General features: G+C 41.3%; 1 protein-coding gene across 2 annotated transcripts in view; it reads right to left on the reverse strand.

Annotated features, from left to right (window-relative positions):
* The window catches only part of LOC129762196 (phosphofurin acidic cluster sorting protein 2), an 83,494-nt gene that overhangs the window by 18,996 nt on the left and 47,937 nt on the right, over nucleotides 1-16,561 (reverse strand). For both annotated transcript variants that reach the window (XM_055760238.1, XM_055760227.1), the window contains exon 3: nucleotides 16,226-16,529. In XM_055760238.1, the coding sequence (XP_055616213.1) occupies nucleotides 16,226-16,529 (304 nt within the window). The remainder of the gene's footprint in view (nucleotides 1-16,225; nucleotides 16,530-16,561) is intronic.

Genomic DNA, 16,561 nt, shown 5'->3' on the forward strand with positions numbered 1-16,561 from the left:
ACATCGGCTCTGGTAACTCGGTAATCGGAGGGGGTCAGTCCACGGCAATCTACGCAGAGCATATCTTATAAATCTTCGTTGAACTGATTCGATCCTTTCGACACCGTTGTTGTAGTGTGGAGTCCAAACAGCTGCACCATACTCTAAGATGGAGCGAGTGAGGGAGCAGTAGAGGGATTTCAGACAGTAGATGTCGGTAAAATTTTTAGCAATCCTGAAGATGAACCCCAGAGTTCTGGATGCTTTATTCACCATGTATGTGATGCGCGGTTTGAAAGAGAGTTGCACGTCTAAAATGACACCCAGGTCCTTGACTTCACTGACACGCTCAATTTCCGTGCTGAACAGGACATAGTTGTGCAATATGGTCTGTCTCGTGCGCGAAAACGAGATGACAGAACATTTAGCGGGGTTAACCTCTATTCGGTTAAGAATACACCAATCGGCGAAAGCATCCATCTGTCGTTGGAGGAAGCGACAATCTTCAATCGAGCTGACCTGAAGGTAAATTTTTAAATCGTCAGCATATGATAGCCGTGGACCTTCAATTACCAGATTTACGTCATTAAAGTATATCAGAAATATCAAGGGGCCCAGATGGCTACCTTGTGGTATACTAGACGTAGCAGCGAAAAAAGGGGATTTGCAATCACCTATAACGACGGCTAGTCGACGGCCAGTGAGGTATGATTGAAACCATTGTAGAAGGTTGCCGTTAATCCCAAGCCTGTCCAGCTTGGCGACAGCTATACAGTGGTTTAATCTATCGAAGGCTGCAGTCAGATCAGTATAAATAGCATCCGTTTGGGCATGCTTCAACATGCTGTCGGTGATGTAAGAAGTGAGGCACAGTAAATTTGTGGTGGTGGAGCGGCCCGTCGTGAATCCGTGTTGGTCAGTACTTATGTACGGTTTGCTGAGAGCGTCTAGCGGTTCCAAAATAACGAGCTCAAATAGTTTTGCCAAAGCGCAAAGCGAAGTGATGCCGCGATAATTGTTAATATATCGTCTATTTCCCTTTTTATGAACTGGGAACATATGCGATAGTTTCCAACAGGTCGGAAAAACACCGGTGGCTACAGAGAGTTGAAATATGTGGAGCAGCGGGATCAATAGGTCATTCATGTGCGTTTTGAGAAAAGCTGAAGGAATACCGTCGGGTCCCGGGTTGAACGACGTTTTGAGCTTTGAGAATGACCTTGAAATCATCTTCGTATTGATGTCGAACCTACTCAGAGTTTGGTTAGAACGGGGGAGGTAGCTAGCAGCATGCATGATATAGTCGTCGGTTAATGTTTCATCGGTGAAAACACTGGCGAATTTTTCTGAGAATAGGTTGCAGATATCCTGCTGAGTAGATGCCGCATTTCCGTTGAACGTCATAGACGAAGGCAGGCCAGCTTCATGGCACTGCTCGTTGACAAAATTCCAAAATTGTTTTGGGCGGGATTTGAGTTTCCTCTGTATTCTACGCTGACAATTCAGGAAAGATTGTTTCGCGACACGTTTGTATTCGTAATTGATTCTCGCATACTGGCATTGAAGAGTTTGTGTGCGGTATCTGGTGAACTTTCTTAATGCGGCCCTCTTTATGGATTTCATTCGTCGAAGTTCTCGTGTTTGCCATGGTTTTCGGGACGTATGGAGGCACTTCTTCTTTGGCACATGTCTATCGATGACATATGCCAGGACGTTGGAGAATGTTACAGCTGCAGACTCGACGTTAGCGGTATCTAATATGTCGCCCCAATTGAAGCTAGAGAACAACTGGCTGATACTACGATGGTCAGCATTACGGAAGTCGTTAGAAACTACAGGTGAAATATTGATATCCTGTAACAGTTTTGTGCCAACGGCAACCAGCAAGGGTGGGTGGTGAGGTGTAAGTTTCACGAGAGGAGCGGGAGCCTCGCATAAGAATGGGGCTGTATCCTGCGCACTCACAAAGCGAAGATCCAGGCTACGGCCGTTCTCGTTAGTGACGTGATTAATTTGCGAGAGAGTGGCTAAGCTATAAGTATCTAGCATAAAAGACGCGTTGGAATGGAGGGCTGAGTGACCCAGATCCGGATAAAGGAAACCGTTGCGTGATATCTTCCACGAGATTCCTGGGATATTATAATCACCCATCAAGATGATTTCATCTGTATATCGGAGCGGAGAAGCGGAGAAACGGTACTGCAATCGTACTTGCCTGAAGTAGCTAGTTGGAAGACTCCCTCACCAGCTCCGGACACAGGAACGGAATGTCTTGAGTGGCAGGAGCAGTCAGCGGAGAGACGACAGCGGTGCTCGACTGTGCCGGGCGGTTTGGGAGCTTCCATCATGCTATTTTGCGCGCATTCCGTTGGGAGTAACCATAGACGGCTGGAAACAGTCAGCGGTGACGGTGACGATGTATCCTCTGATTCGGTGAATGATGACCGACAAACAGCAGAAACGACGGGAGCATCAGAGTTAGGTGCGGTATCAGCCGCACCGTCGATGTAGGCAACACTATTAGTGGGACGGATTACAGAAAGCGAAGGAACGGTACTGTAATCGTACTTGCCTGAGGTAGCAAGTTGGAAGACTCCCTCACCAGCTCCGAACACAGGAACGGAATGTCTTGAGTGGCAGGAGCAGTCAGCGGAGAGACGACAGCGGTGCTCGACTGTGCCGGGTGGTTTGGGAGCTTCCATCATGCTGTTCTGTGTGCATTCCGTTGGGAGTAACCGCGGTTGGCCGAATGGGCAATGGCTGTATGACATTGTCATACTTATTGAAGAAATGCAACTGAAAACGTACCGAGAATCAGGAACGAAATTAGATCCAGAGGAACTGTACTTGCCTGTGCGAACTGGCTGGAAGACCCCTTTTCCAAGCCCAAACGCAGGTCCGGGACGACTGCTGACCGACGGCGAGAAGGGCACGACTGGGATGGGAGGAGAGGGGCCTTCCGAATGACTCAAACTATTGCGTCCCGGGCTGCAGTGAACTAACTCAAATTCATGATAGTCGCGGTTGGAGAAGAAACCGTTTCTGGTGGCATCAATGGCGTTGTAGACTTCTTGTACTTCGTTGGAACTCCAAATTTTTGTGAACCGTAGTTTTCGAATTCACGAAATAGCAATCCTTCGGGCCATGTAGATGGGTCAAGTGCCTTTTCCCTGAACGAGTGGTCCAGTCCAATTTTAAAGGACAAAAAAGTGAGGGAATCCAACTCTCTGCCTTTTGGAATGAGCTTTACCACTGAAATATTATCCTCGGTCCCGAGATTAGCCTTAACCATAGCCGATACCGATTCCACGGTGACGTCTGGACGAATTTTTGATACGTATAACCAGAATTTATGATCAGCATCATTATTGCAAATTGGCACAGAAGCAACATTTGCCATCGGCTTTTTGCTTCCTATTTGGCAACTCTCAGAAGCTCGGATTGTGAAATCGATCTCACGAGGGCGTTTCAATGCTCTGCGCTGCTCAAGTGCTGGCCAGTGCGTGCTTGTAGCGGGTGAAAACTGGGCAACGGGCTTAGAATGCAGTTGTTTTATTTCCGACCGCAGCTCAGTAATCGCAGTCGTGAGCGTGCATAGTGGAGATTTTTCATCGGCCTGGCGTGAGATGACGCGAAAATGCGAGTTCTCAAATAACTCAGCACATTGATCACACATCCAGAAAAGGTTGTTTGTGAAAAGACGCACCGCAATAGCCGCGGCAAACGACATAATCGATGCCCGAAATAGCATTAGAGCACTTAGCGCAGTTTTTTGCCATGATGATGCGCCTTTGGGTATGCAGTACAATGCGCGTGCCGAGCTTTTGAAAATTCGACCAGATGCGAGGTTGAGTTTGAGTCCGGTAGATGTTGCTTCGAGCCAGAAAATCGGCGTGGAGAGTAAAGCACCTTTGTTGTTATGTTCCACCGAATAAACACAAACTAGCGAGAAGTAGAAAATGCTACACAACGACTGTACGGATCGATCCACAAACGTAACTGTTCAAACACAGACCACCACTGGGCGATATCAACACGGAAACTAGATTTAAGACGATAAAATAAACACGTAAACAGCGATGGAAATCACGATCGAAAAACAACGTTGTTTACATACGACGAACACTGAGAAAAAAAATATATATTAGTAATTATTGATCGTAGTCATTTTTTATTTTTTTTATGACTTTGGACTAGAGGGCGCTATAATTTTAATATTTTCTCTTGAAAGCTGAGGATTTTTTACATAACATATCTCGATATCAGAGATGCTATTTTTTTTTTGTTTTTTTAGATATGATGTTTCAAAGTAATGGTGGTTCGAAAAATCATTTTTCTCCCTTTGTCCAAAAATAACTTTCTGCAAAAAATCATAACATTTGATTTTACTGAACCGGTTTTGATGATCGATGTATTAAATTGAAGCCAATAAGCAAAATTTGAAAAAATATCACAATTGCGGGAAGGATTCTAGTAGCATAGTTCTAGTTTAGTCACATATGAATATTGATCGAAGACTTTAAACATGTTCAATTTACAAATTTATAACTTAAAAACGATAATTATAACATTTCTGATATCGAGATATGTTAGGTAAATAATCCTCAGCTTTCCATAAAAAATATAAAAAAATATAGCGCTCCTATCTTTAAACGAGAAAACTATGAAAAAATAACTCAATCAATAATTACAAAAACAAGAATTCAATTTTTTCGCAAAAGTATCATTTTTTCAAAGAAAAATAGCTCGTTAGCTTCAATTTGATATGTCGATGATATGAGTCGGTCCAATAGTTCAAGAGTTATGCTTTTGTAGTGGGAAAAATGGGAAAAATTTGTTTTTCGAACCATCGATTAGTTTTGAAAAATCATATTTCAAAAACGGAATAAATAGCATCTCTGATATCGAGATATTTTATGTTTAAAATTCTCACCTTTCAAGAAAAAATATAAAAAATTATAGGGGGCGCCCCCTAGTCCAAAGCCATGAAAACATTAAAAAACGACTACAATCAATAATTACGAAAATAGGATCCATATTATCTGCAAGTTCAATATTTCTCAATTAAAGCTCATTGGCTTCAATTTGATATGTCGATCATCTAAATCGGTTAAGTGGTTCGAAAGTTATAAATTTTTGAAAAAAGTCATTTTGGGAAAAGAGGAAAAAATGATTTTTTGGGTCACCCTAAAATGGAAATGGGCACCCCAATGAAAAAATAAAAAAATACGAGTCTAATGTTTTGCGATAAAGAACAATATTACCACTTTTGACGAAGATCTGAGAACCACTATATTGGTTTGGCATGGAATGGCTGTATATATATATATATATATATACAAAATACAATCTTACGTGCATCACGATGTACACAGTATTAATGAATATGTGAAAATTAACGTTAAAAGACATTTCTATAGATCTGCACACATTTACATACTTTTCCACATTTTTAACAGACATTCACATGTTTTTACAGACTTTTTTTTTAAAATCATCTGGCATCTCTTCCTTCCACTTTTTATCGAATATTTTCAAAACGCAGGAGTAAACATTTACGTGACTCTGACTTCGTTTGTTTTTATTTCGTTCGGAAAAACGTTATGTCAAAGAGAGGGGACATTAAAAAGGCGTAACTCAGTGAAAGGCTGAGATGCTCTTTCAGAGATGCAATGGTTAATTAAACAATTGACGGAAAATTTTGTTCGTTCATTTTATTGTTTGAATTATTTTTGCCCCTGACAACAATACCTCTTTTATAGTGTTGATTATCATAAGAAAAATAACACTCCTGATCGTTGGATCTCTTTTGATATTTCAATTGGATCTTTTTTGACAGCCGTTTTGATTCAGTCCGCACTACCTAGGGGGGGTGTTGCTGAGTAATGGTCAGCTGCATCCCAAAAGGAAGTATCCCGTGTCGGGCACATGTACAAAACATTGGAGACAACATCCCCATTATGACAACAAATTGTAATACTAACAGTAGTCCAACGTCCACCTTGCGATTATATCATAGATATAATCCACTTCTAGTTTTTTTTTGGCAAGGAGGTGGAGATCTTCAATAGATACCCAGTCGCCATGATGACTGGGTAGTGTGAGATTTTTACTCACTAAAACCACCTTCTCGTACTTCATGTCTACTGTCTTCGCCAATACTCTAAATGTTCTGTATGTATTCGATTAAGTTTTACTCCGAAAGATGCCACCCAGGCCGGGTAACGGGTAACGGTAACGGAATATCGACGTGGATACACTGACTAGAAGGCGCCTCTTGCTGCTACACGGTCCTGCGTTGTTCGGCATGATTCTTGCCATCTCTGCCACGACCTTTGATGCTTTCTTACATGCGTGCTCTCTGTGTCTCACAACATTGTTTGTCAATTCACTTGCACTCAAGTTGGTGACAGATCGTTCCATTTGGCGTGCTTCCAGGAAGAGACTTTTGTCGAACAGTTTTATCTTCCACTTTCGACCGTCTTCTATCTTCCCTCGTCCTGTTGATGAGTTCCTTATTGCAGATTGTGTAGTGAATCGCTTGGTGATCACTATGAGTATAGCTATCGCAGATTCTCCAGCTCATATTTGATGTCAAAATGTGACATCTACAATGGATTCCCGACCGTTTCTACGCTCTGCCAGTGCCTCGAGCAAGCTAAATCCCCTTGCGTTGGTGAATCTGCTCCCCCAAACCACTGCCCAGGCATTGAAATCCTCACCGATAACAACAGAGTTCCGTCCGATGACCTGTTTTGTCAAATTAATGAGCATCCTGTCAAACTGCTCTATCGTCCATCTCGGAGGTGCGTAACAACTGCATACGAAGAGTCCGTTAATTTTGGCAATCACGAACCCTTCGTATGCGGTGGATATCACTTCTTATATGGGGTACCTTCCTATTATCATAAGTGCGGCTATGTTGGCTTTATTGGTCAGTCAATTTCCATTGTCGAAGGTTCGATTTGGTACGGCTCTGATATGGTCGCCACATCACATCCGAATTTAATTTTTCCAGTGTGGAGCAGCTTATTTGTTACGTTCGTCGGCAGTCTTATTACAGGTCGGACTCGATTATATATATATATATATATATATATATATATATATATATATATATATCGATTATATTATATTATAAACATTTTTTTTATATTTCAAATATGACTTATTTCGAGAAGAAATGTACCCTTTAATCGTTAAGATGAAGTTTAAGTGGCTATTACATGTACAGTGGGGTAAAAATCGTGATTTTTGAAGATTTTGCTTGAATTTCCATCAAGAATTGTTTATATCGATATTGCAGCCAAATAGAAGTTGGGTGTCAAAGAACAAATTGTAGAGTGGTTAAAGAGCTTTACTCAAATTGATAGAAACAATCTAGTTTGATATAAATTTTTAGGATAAAATCAATAATAACACATTAAAAATTAATAACTTTTAGTTTTTCACTCCCAATTGAGTCTACATTTTCGCTGTTGGATGTCCCCGTGCCAACGGAAAGCAACCCCGCACGAAGCATCGAAAATATCGCAGTCGCAATTGAAATGACCCACATCAGGCGTTCTCAAGAATTGAATCCCAATCCTCATTGTGACGTATTTTGCGAAATGATCTTGGGCTACATCCTTACAAGATTTGACCCAAGAACTAAAGTCACTTGACCATATGAAGCGCCGAAACTTCTCCGATCGGGCTCTGGTGGTGGAGCACTCATGGTAAAAGCTAATGGTGAAGTGTCATGTGAATTCTATAAAAAAATTCGAGAGGACTAAGGACTCAAGGAACTGGAGAAGAATGTGGTAAAGTCCAGTCGAACCAACAATGGTGGAATGCTGTTCGAACTAAAGAGAGACCCGTAAATCAGAATATCAGCACTCGAGGATCCTGTCGAAAAAAAATGGTTGGGTTATACCTACGATATAACCGCAAGATTATCGTAGGACTATCGTCGGCTCAGCAATCATTTGTCTGTATTGATTAAATGAAACAATTCCCAAACTCATTTGAATTGAACGTATTTACTTTCAAAGTAAAGACTTTTAACAAATCCCATGTTAGGAAACAAACTGTGATGTCGCAATCATCGCTAAGCCGTATCGTGAACCCCCCCGGTAAAGGCAATTGGACGACGGATGTATCTAGTATGGGCGCCATTCAAGCCATTTGCCAATTTCCTCTTCAGGAGAGTCTCAAGATCGCACGAGGGGCTCGTGATCATGAAGATCAACGATATTTCCATGTGTAGTTACTACCCAATCCCCAGATAAACAATGGACCGTTTCACTACATGCTGGATATCATCACCGAGAAGCTCGCCAAACGAAGACCAATTGTTATAGGAGGCGATTTCAGTGTTTGGGCAGTAGAGTGGGGAAGCAAATGCACCAACGCGAGAGAAATTGGAAATTAGAGAAAAACTAGACCAAAATTGGAAGTGGCGCTGTGCAACGAGCGCACCACTAGTACCTTCCGCAAAGATGGTTGTGAGTCCATCATCAACTTGACCTTCTGCAGCCCGTTGTTAGAAACTGGTGCTGGAAGATATGCCACACTCATAGTTACCACCAATCCATTTGTTACACCATTAACACCTTCAACCAGTGGGTCCCTAAACTCAAACTAGCGTTGGCAGAAACATTTCATCTTCGACAGAAAAAAATGCTTTTACGTGTGCTGTAGGGTGAAATTAACGCATAAAAGCCCTTTTTGACGTAGGACTACGTCTAACCGGAAGATATAGGGGGTGACATGAAAATCTAGGCACTGAACAAGTAGGAAAAAATGCAAGATTTGGAACGCTTATAACTCGAGCATTTCTCAATAGATCGCAAAGGTTTTTGCATCAATTGATAGGAAATATATCTACGCATCTATCATAACGAATAACATTTCATTTTTATTGAGATAAATAATTAAATAATTGTGAAATATCAAGCATTGTCCAAATGCACTATGCGCCCATTTTTGATTGGTCCATTTTGTGCTCCTCAAATCGTACCGTCCAAAACGGGCAACCAGAGCAACAGCAAAATACAATGAAGCACGATTGGAAAGGAAAAAGAAAAAGACGGGTGGGTAATGTCGGGGACATAACCGGAGTGACGTAGGACTATACAAAGGGGACAGCTTTTGTTAAATATATATTTTAAATATATTGTTTTATTTTCTTCTCCTACGTGAATACCTACCTATCTACCTGAAAAATGAATTAGTTTACTGTTTACTCTTTATGAATATGTTGATGGTTCTGAAAAGAACCTTTGGTGTTGTGTTTTTGTTATCACTCGATATTCCCATCTTGTTCGGTTAAACCTTCCTGTTTAGCTATTGCATTTGCCACTCGCCACAGCTTTCACAGTTGGAAAATTTCTTCCCATCCAGCTTGTGACATGTTGTTCAGTAAATTACATTTAATGCGTCGTGCCGGAGAAACACTTTGCGACTCACTGAAACTAATTGTTGCCTTGATGAGCGCCGAACCGAAGCTGCTCTGTTCTTGATGCGGGTTTTCTGATTGTCGTGAGCAGCTTTGCAAGCCAACTCGAGCACTCCGACGGTCGAAAGTCTATAATCGCTGTTAGGTATACTGGTGCTCCGGCACCAATCCGTTCGGCCTAGTTACCCTTGCGGAGCAATCAGTGAATGCGACCAACAGGGAACTGGAGACCTGCACGGTTCGAGTAAGATTTTGCCTTTCCCTTAACTTGTCCTCCTTTGTTACGTCCACGATGCTGATGCCGTACAACCACACGGGTTTACGGTTTGAAAGAAAATAAGATATTTTTATGGGGTCCGCGTGTTTTATACTCTAGCGGTACACACTCACAGAATAGAGACAAATCAGCAGACTCAGCCAGAGGGGCGAGTCCAACGAGACGAACGAATGAGCGTTAAAAGGGAGCGATGGCAAAAAAATACATTCATTACGATTTGTTCGCTCGTTGGATTCACATGCAGGCTAAAAAGGGTCCTTTTCAGGATCACAAAATTATCTTCAATCTAAAGAGTTTATTGTTTTGTTATCACTCGATATCCCCATCTTGTTCGACTAAACCTTCCTGTTTAGCGATTTGTTGCCACTCGCCACAGCTTTCACAGTTGGAAAATTTCTTCCCATCCAGCTTTGTGACATGTTGTACAGTAAATTACATTCAATGCGACGTGCCGAAGAGCCACTCAGTGTCGCATTGGAGGCGATTTTAACCTGTAATTGAACATTTGCGATGACAGTGGTACAGTGTCGACTTTCAATGTGGGGTCATAATTTGGATCACTATGTTTACAAAAATGTCCAACTAAATAAGTCGCATCACATGTCCGTCCAATTAGCTAAATGTCGAACTAATTGTAAATTACTGTACTTTCAATCTGGAAACAAATTAAGAATTGGTGAAAATTGAATAATCAGGAAAGTCCCCAACTATCAATAAGCTCAGAACAACTGCCAAATTCACATACTCATCAGATCCTGACAAACAAATTATGAAAAAATCAATTTGTGTTTTATTATTATTTTGGATAATGTTTTAGAAAGCATTGAACTGTATTTCCTAAACTCTTTTTTGGAAGGTTTAATGGCCCTGAAAAGCGCCTTGTTTTATGGAATGGTTCCAATTTAGAAAACTTTGTACTCGTGGTTTTAAAAAAAACTATTTCAAACGCAGTTGGTATAAAGAACAAACTTTTTTCTTCTGCTATCTGATGCCGTTTTGCGATTGCGTTTGCCACTCGCCACTCGCTGCAACTGCCTGTTGTCTTGATGTCCACCGAACCGAATGTGTTCTGTTCCGAATGCGGATTTTCTTATCGTCGCGAGCAGCTTTACCAGCTAACTCGATCACTTCGGCGGCCGAAACTATATAACGCCGGCTAGGTGGACTGGTGTACTGATACTAACGCGCTCGGCCTAGCTACCCTTGCGGGGAACTCCAGATCAACACGGTTCGAGCGGGATTTTGCCTTTCCCTTCACTTTTCCTCCTTTACCATGTCCAGACATGGCTGCTTGGGTTGGTTTGTTGATGTGATGTGATGCGAAACGATGTGGTGTACGGTTCGGATGAGAATAATCGTTACGGAAGGAAGGAAGGTATTGTATTATAGAGACTTTAAACTTTTGCAGTTCATTCGTCTCTAGCCTTGAGAAAGGCCCTTTGAGAACTCTACTCTACTCTATTACTCTACTCCAGCGTTCCACCGCCGCACTCTTGCCTTGAGAAAGGCACTCGATTCCTCGCCGTCCGGCTCGTCCAGCAACGATGTTGTCCAGTCGGTGTCCACACAAAGAATGAATCGTTACGGCAGCGGAGTGGGGATTTTTAAGCTGACTGGCTGGCTCGAGAATTACGCATGTGTGAGACTGCGACCAATGTTTCGTTCATTTTTTTCTTTTTCCTTTCCAATCGTGCTTCATTCTATTTCGCTGCTGCTCTGGTTGCTCGTTTTGGTCGGTACGATTTGAGGAGCACAAAATGGACCAATCAAAAATGGGCACATAGTGCATTTTGACAATGCTCGATATTTCACAATTATTCAATTATTTATCTCAATAAAAATGAAATGTTATTCGTTATGATAGATGCGTAGATATATTTCCTATCAATTGATGCAAAAGCCTTTGCGATCTATTGAGAAATGCTCGAGTTATAAGCGTTCCAAATCTTGCATTTTTTCCTACTTGTTCAGTGCCTAGATTTCCATTTCACCCCCTATATCTTCCGGTTAGACGTAGTCCTACGTCAAAAAAATGAACGAAACATTGGTCGCAGTCTCACACATGCATAATTCTCGAGCCAGCCAGTCAGCTTAAAAATCCCCGCTCCACTGCCGTAACGATCATTCTCGTCGAAACCGTACACCACATCGTTTCGCATCACGTCACATCAACAAACCAACACAAGCAGCCATTTCTGGACATGGCAAAGGAGGAAAAGTGAAGAGAAAGGCAAAATCCCGCTCGAACCGTGTTGGTTTGCAATTCCCCGTAGGTGTATTCACCAATTGCTCCACAAGGGTAGCTAGGCCGAGCGCGTTAGTACCAGTCCACCTAGCCGCCGTTATATAGTTTCGGCCGCCGAAGTGATCGTGTTGGCTGGCAAAGCTGCTCGCGACGATAAGAAAACTCGCATTCAGAACAGAACACATTCGGTTCGGTGGACATCAAGACAACAACAGGCAGTTGCAGCGAGTGGCGAGTGGCAAACGCAATCGCAAAACGGCAACAGGTAGCAGAAGAAAAAAGTTTGTTCTTTATACAAACTGCTTTGGTGGCAAATCCAGAACAAGGCGGCATCGAGGGCGTTCGAAATGGTTGTTTTCAAAACCACGAGTACTAAGTTTTCTAAATTGGAACCATTCCATAAAACATGGCGCTTTTCAGGGCCATTAAACCTTCCAAAAAAGAGTTTACGAAATACAGTTCAATGCTTTCTAAAACAATATCCCAAATAATAATAAAACACAAATTTATTTTTTCATAATTTGTTTGCCAGGAGATAATTTGTTTGAGTATGCGAATTCGGCAGTAGTTCTGAGCTTATTGATGGTTGGGGACTTTCCCGATTATTCAATTTTCACCAATTCTTAAATTGATTTTAGATTGAAAGTACAGTCATTTACATTTAGCTCGACATTTAGCTAATTGGACGGACCTGTAATGGGACATATTTATTTGGACATTTTTGTAAATATAGAGTTCGGGGTCCAAATTTTGACCCCACATTAAAAGTGGACACTGTACCACTGTCATCGCAAATGTTCAATTACAGGTTAAAATCGCCTCCAATGCGACACTGAGTGGTGTTTCGGCATGTCGCATTAAATATAATTTATGTTGTACAGTAACTCACAGTCACAGTCACAAGCTGGATGGGAAGAAATTTTCTAACTGTGAAAGCTGTGGCGAGTGGCAAACGCAATCGCTAAACAGGAAGGTTTAGCCGAACAAGATGGGGATATCGAGTGATAACAAAACAATAAACTCTTTAGATTAAAGATAATTTTGTGATCCTGAAAAGGACCTTTTTTAGCCTGCATCTGAATCCAACGAGCGAATAAATCGTAATGAATGTATTTTCTTCTTTTTCTTCTTTTTGGCTTTAAGAGGGTTTAAACTTTTCAGTTCATTCGCCTCTATGAATGTATTTTTTTTGCCATCGCTGCCTTTTAACGCTCATTCGTTCGTCTCGTTGGACTCGCCCCTTTGGCTGAGTCTGCCGATTTGTCTCTATCCTGTGAGCGTGTACCGCTAAAGTACAAAACGCGCGGATCCACTGAAAAATATATCATTCTCTTTCAAACCGTAAATCAGTGTGGTTGTATGGCATCATTTCACATCTCACCGCATCAACGGATTGGTGCCGTAGCACCAGTATACCTAATAGCGGTTATAGAATTTCTGCCGCCGGAGTGCTCGAGTTGAGCACATTCGGTTCGGTGGCAACAACTAGTTTCAGCGAGTGGCAAACGCAATCGCAAAACGGCAGCAGGTAGAAGAAGGAAAAAGTTTGTTTATACAACCTGCTTTGGTGGCAAAATCAGCCTCCGTAAAACACGGCGCTTTTCAGGGCCATTAAACCATTCAAAGAAGAGTTATTAAAAGTTATTTACAATACCAATGCATTCTAAAGTGACATAATATGACATATAATATGAACTTAATTATTTTGTTTATGCGTGTTTTTGTACTTTTTTTTTTTTTCTGTATTATAGTGACTTTCAACACTTTTTGGCTGGTTCGTCACTGTAACTTCCATTTTTTGGAAGAATGTCGGGAGTGAGAATTGAACTCATGACCCTTAGCGGTTTTTGTACTTATTGATGGTTGGGGTCTTTTAAATTGATCATTCAGTTTTCACAAACCCATACATGGTTTCCGAATTAAAAGTGGCATCAAATTACAACACATTGTATGCAGGATGGCATTAACGAATTTTCTCGGTAGCATGAACTGCTTTCTTTGGTTGATAACTGATGTTGAAAATTGACTGACGTTACATCTGCATTGTATAGAAAAATAACTAAGGAGCAACATGATGAGTTATGTAGTTCCTGCTGCTCTGTTTTTATTTTAAAGGACTTTAATCCGAAGGTCATCCATCCCTGTATTTACTGCTGGTTTTTCAGAACGCTTATAGCTCGTTTATTTCTCGACAGATCGTAGAGTTCGTCTCCAAAACCTCAGTTCTTTTTCATTTTTATTTACTTTGTTTGCGGAGACTACAAATCTTACAATTCATTCGTCTCCGAAACCACAGTTTAAGGTACGGTAATGTGCTCAATAGTGAAATATATGATAGTGAATGAGCTAATGACCACCTATGCATTCCCTATCACAGCCATCATTTTGATTGTACGATATGTGCATACGCCAAAAGAAGTTTGTAAAAAAAAAACGCAAAAACACAACACCAAATGTTCTTTTCTGAACCCCCAACATGTTCATAAAGAGTAAACAGTAAACTAATCCATTTTTCAGGTAGATAAGTAGGTATTCACGTAGGAGAAGAAAATAAAACAATATATTTAAAATATATATTTAGCAAAAGCTGTCCTCTTTGTATGGTCCTACGTCACTCCGGTTATGTCCCCGACATTACCCACCCGTCTTTTTCTTTCTAATTGTTTGTATGTATGGGAGCAGACGTCTCTTTCTCCTGGAATGAACCTCAGCTTGGGATTGTACAAAAACGATGTCAACGGGTCAGGCTGGAATGCAAGGCTGTTTTACACGACCACGCTATCCACATAGCCACTGGTGCTGTTGTATAAATGCGTGATAATATTACACCTCATTATAAAATGAAGTTGGAAAGTGTTTTCTAAGATTAAAAAGAAGAGCATAAACGTGAATCTATATCCTTCTCGGTGTGGGCCTTGTATGTGGCAAAGTATGCGAAAAGGTTTAAGACGTGTTTATTTGCCATGTGTTTCTTGTTTCGTTCGCTCATATTACGAACGGGAAAGGGAGATATACAGTAGATACCATTCGTACAGTGGTCGAAATAACCGAGAAGACATCCAAGTAGAAGCGTAGAGGAAACCGATACTGTGTAACTGTAGCGTCGAGTGGAGCTTTCACACCCGTTACGGAAGTGTCTGGTTGCGCCCCCTCTCTCTTCACTATCTGTATATGGTGTATGTCGAATGGTGAAGAATTTGTTAAAGTAGGTGTGTTTCCGCACCCCCTAAATCGTGTACCCGGGTGCGGTTCGTCGACGCCACTGCTGTGTAGTGATAACAGATGACGTTAAGAACGCGTTCAATAGTGCCAGCTGAGAGGCCATCGCTATGGCGCTTTACATGGATGAGATTCCCAGACTATCTGTACAGAATCTAGAGAAGCTACTTTGAGAACAGGAACAACTAAGAAGACAGAACAATAATTGACCGTCATTACAAATTACGTGCATCGTTGATTCGCCCCGAGAAATAGATTCGTGTTTTACTTTAATTTTACTTTAATACAATAATGGATAGTAAAAATATTCCTCGTATACTCGTACTCGTACTCCTAATGAATTCTGAGGTACAAGTTGAAATATAAGCGTGTACAACTGGCAGTTGGAAAAAAAATCCGTGAAAAATTACACGGCCTGAACGTAACATTGGAGGTCTGGAATATTCGAAAAATATTTAGTTTTTTGTCAACTGTAATATTCATATTTACGTAACAACGATTTTTGTTCTGACCTATCCTGGTCAGCGTCGAATATATCGTGATCGAAACTTCGGGATCGATTCAAACTTGCAAGGGATCATGCGTATTCTCGTACTTGCCATTCAAAATACAATCAAGAGCATAGTACTAATTTAAAAAGAGGCAAATAATATCACGGTGCGAAGATGAATTGTCTCTTGGAACGTTTGTGTCATCGAAGAAAATTCATAGATCTTCTATGAGAAATCGAAAAAAAAATCGTTGTGACATGACAACCGTGTCAACAAATTGTTAATAAAAATCGATTCCACAGCGGACGTTAATTCAGCTTCCACAGGCCGTTACAGATCACACTGTGTAATGATTAACACAAGCACAAGGCAAACCAATAATTCATCATGCTGTTATTATGAATACGGAATTTTGATGTTACCAACAAACACATTGAATCGACACACAAACCCATGAATTGTCACTCTGCAACATAAAACAAAATTCTACCTAATCAATATTCCGATGCGAGTCGGTATGCATAGAAAATCAAATCAGCTGAAATCATTTTGCCGGAAGAAAGGAATGGGCATACCTCTTGTGGTTTTCTGTAAGGAGCCTAACTGTACCGCCGACTGCTGGTGATGCAATGTTGGCTTGGGATTCTCGAAAAATGGCCTCAACGATGGCTTTGGCGTTGAACCAATTGACAGACTGTCCATATCTTGACCAGAATCGTCGCCCTCGCCACAGGACAACGATTCGAGTTCTTGGAAAAGTGCATCCAAATCACGTTTGCCTCGTAGTGAAGGGCCGCGCTCCTGAACGTCGCCTTCCAACTCGTCGGGAACTTTGAATCTTTTCAACAGAGATATTATACGTTGCTTGAAGTTTCGTTGCTGTCGACGAGCGGTAAACAAATTATTTTGCT

Source organism: Toxorhynchites rutilus, chromosome 1, assembly GCF_029784135.1.
Source record: "Toxorhynchites rutilus septentrionalis strain SRP chromosome 1, ASM2978413v1, whole genome shotgun sequence".
NCBI classification, from domain to species: Eukaryota; Metazoa; Arthropoda; class Insecta; order Diptera; family Culicidae; genus Toxorhynchites; species Toxorhynchites rutilus.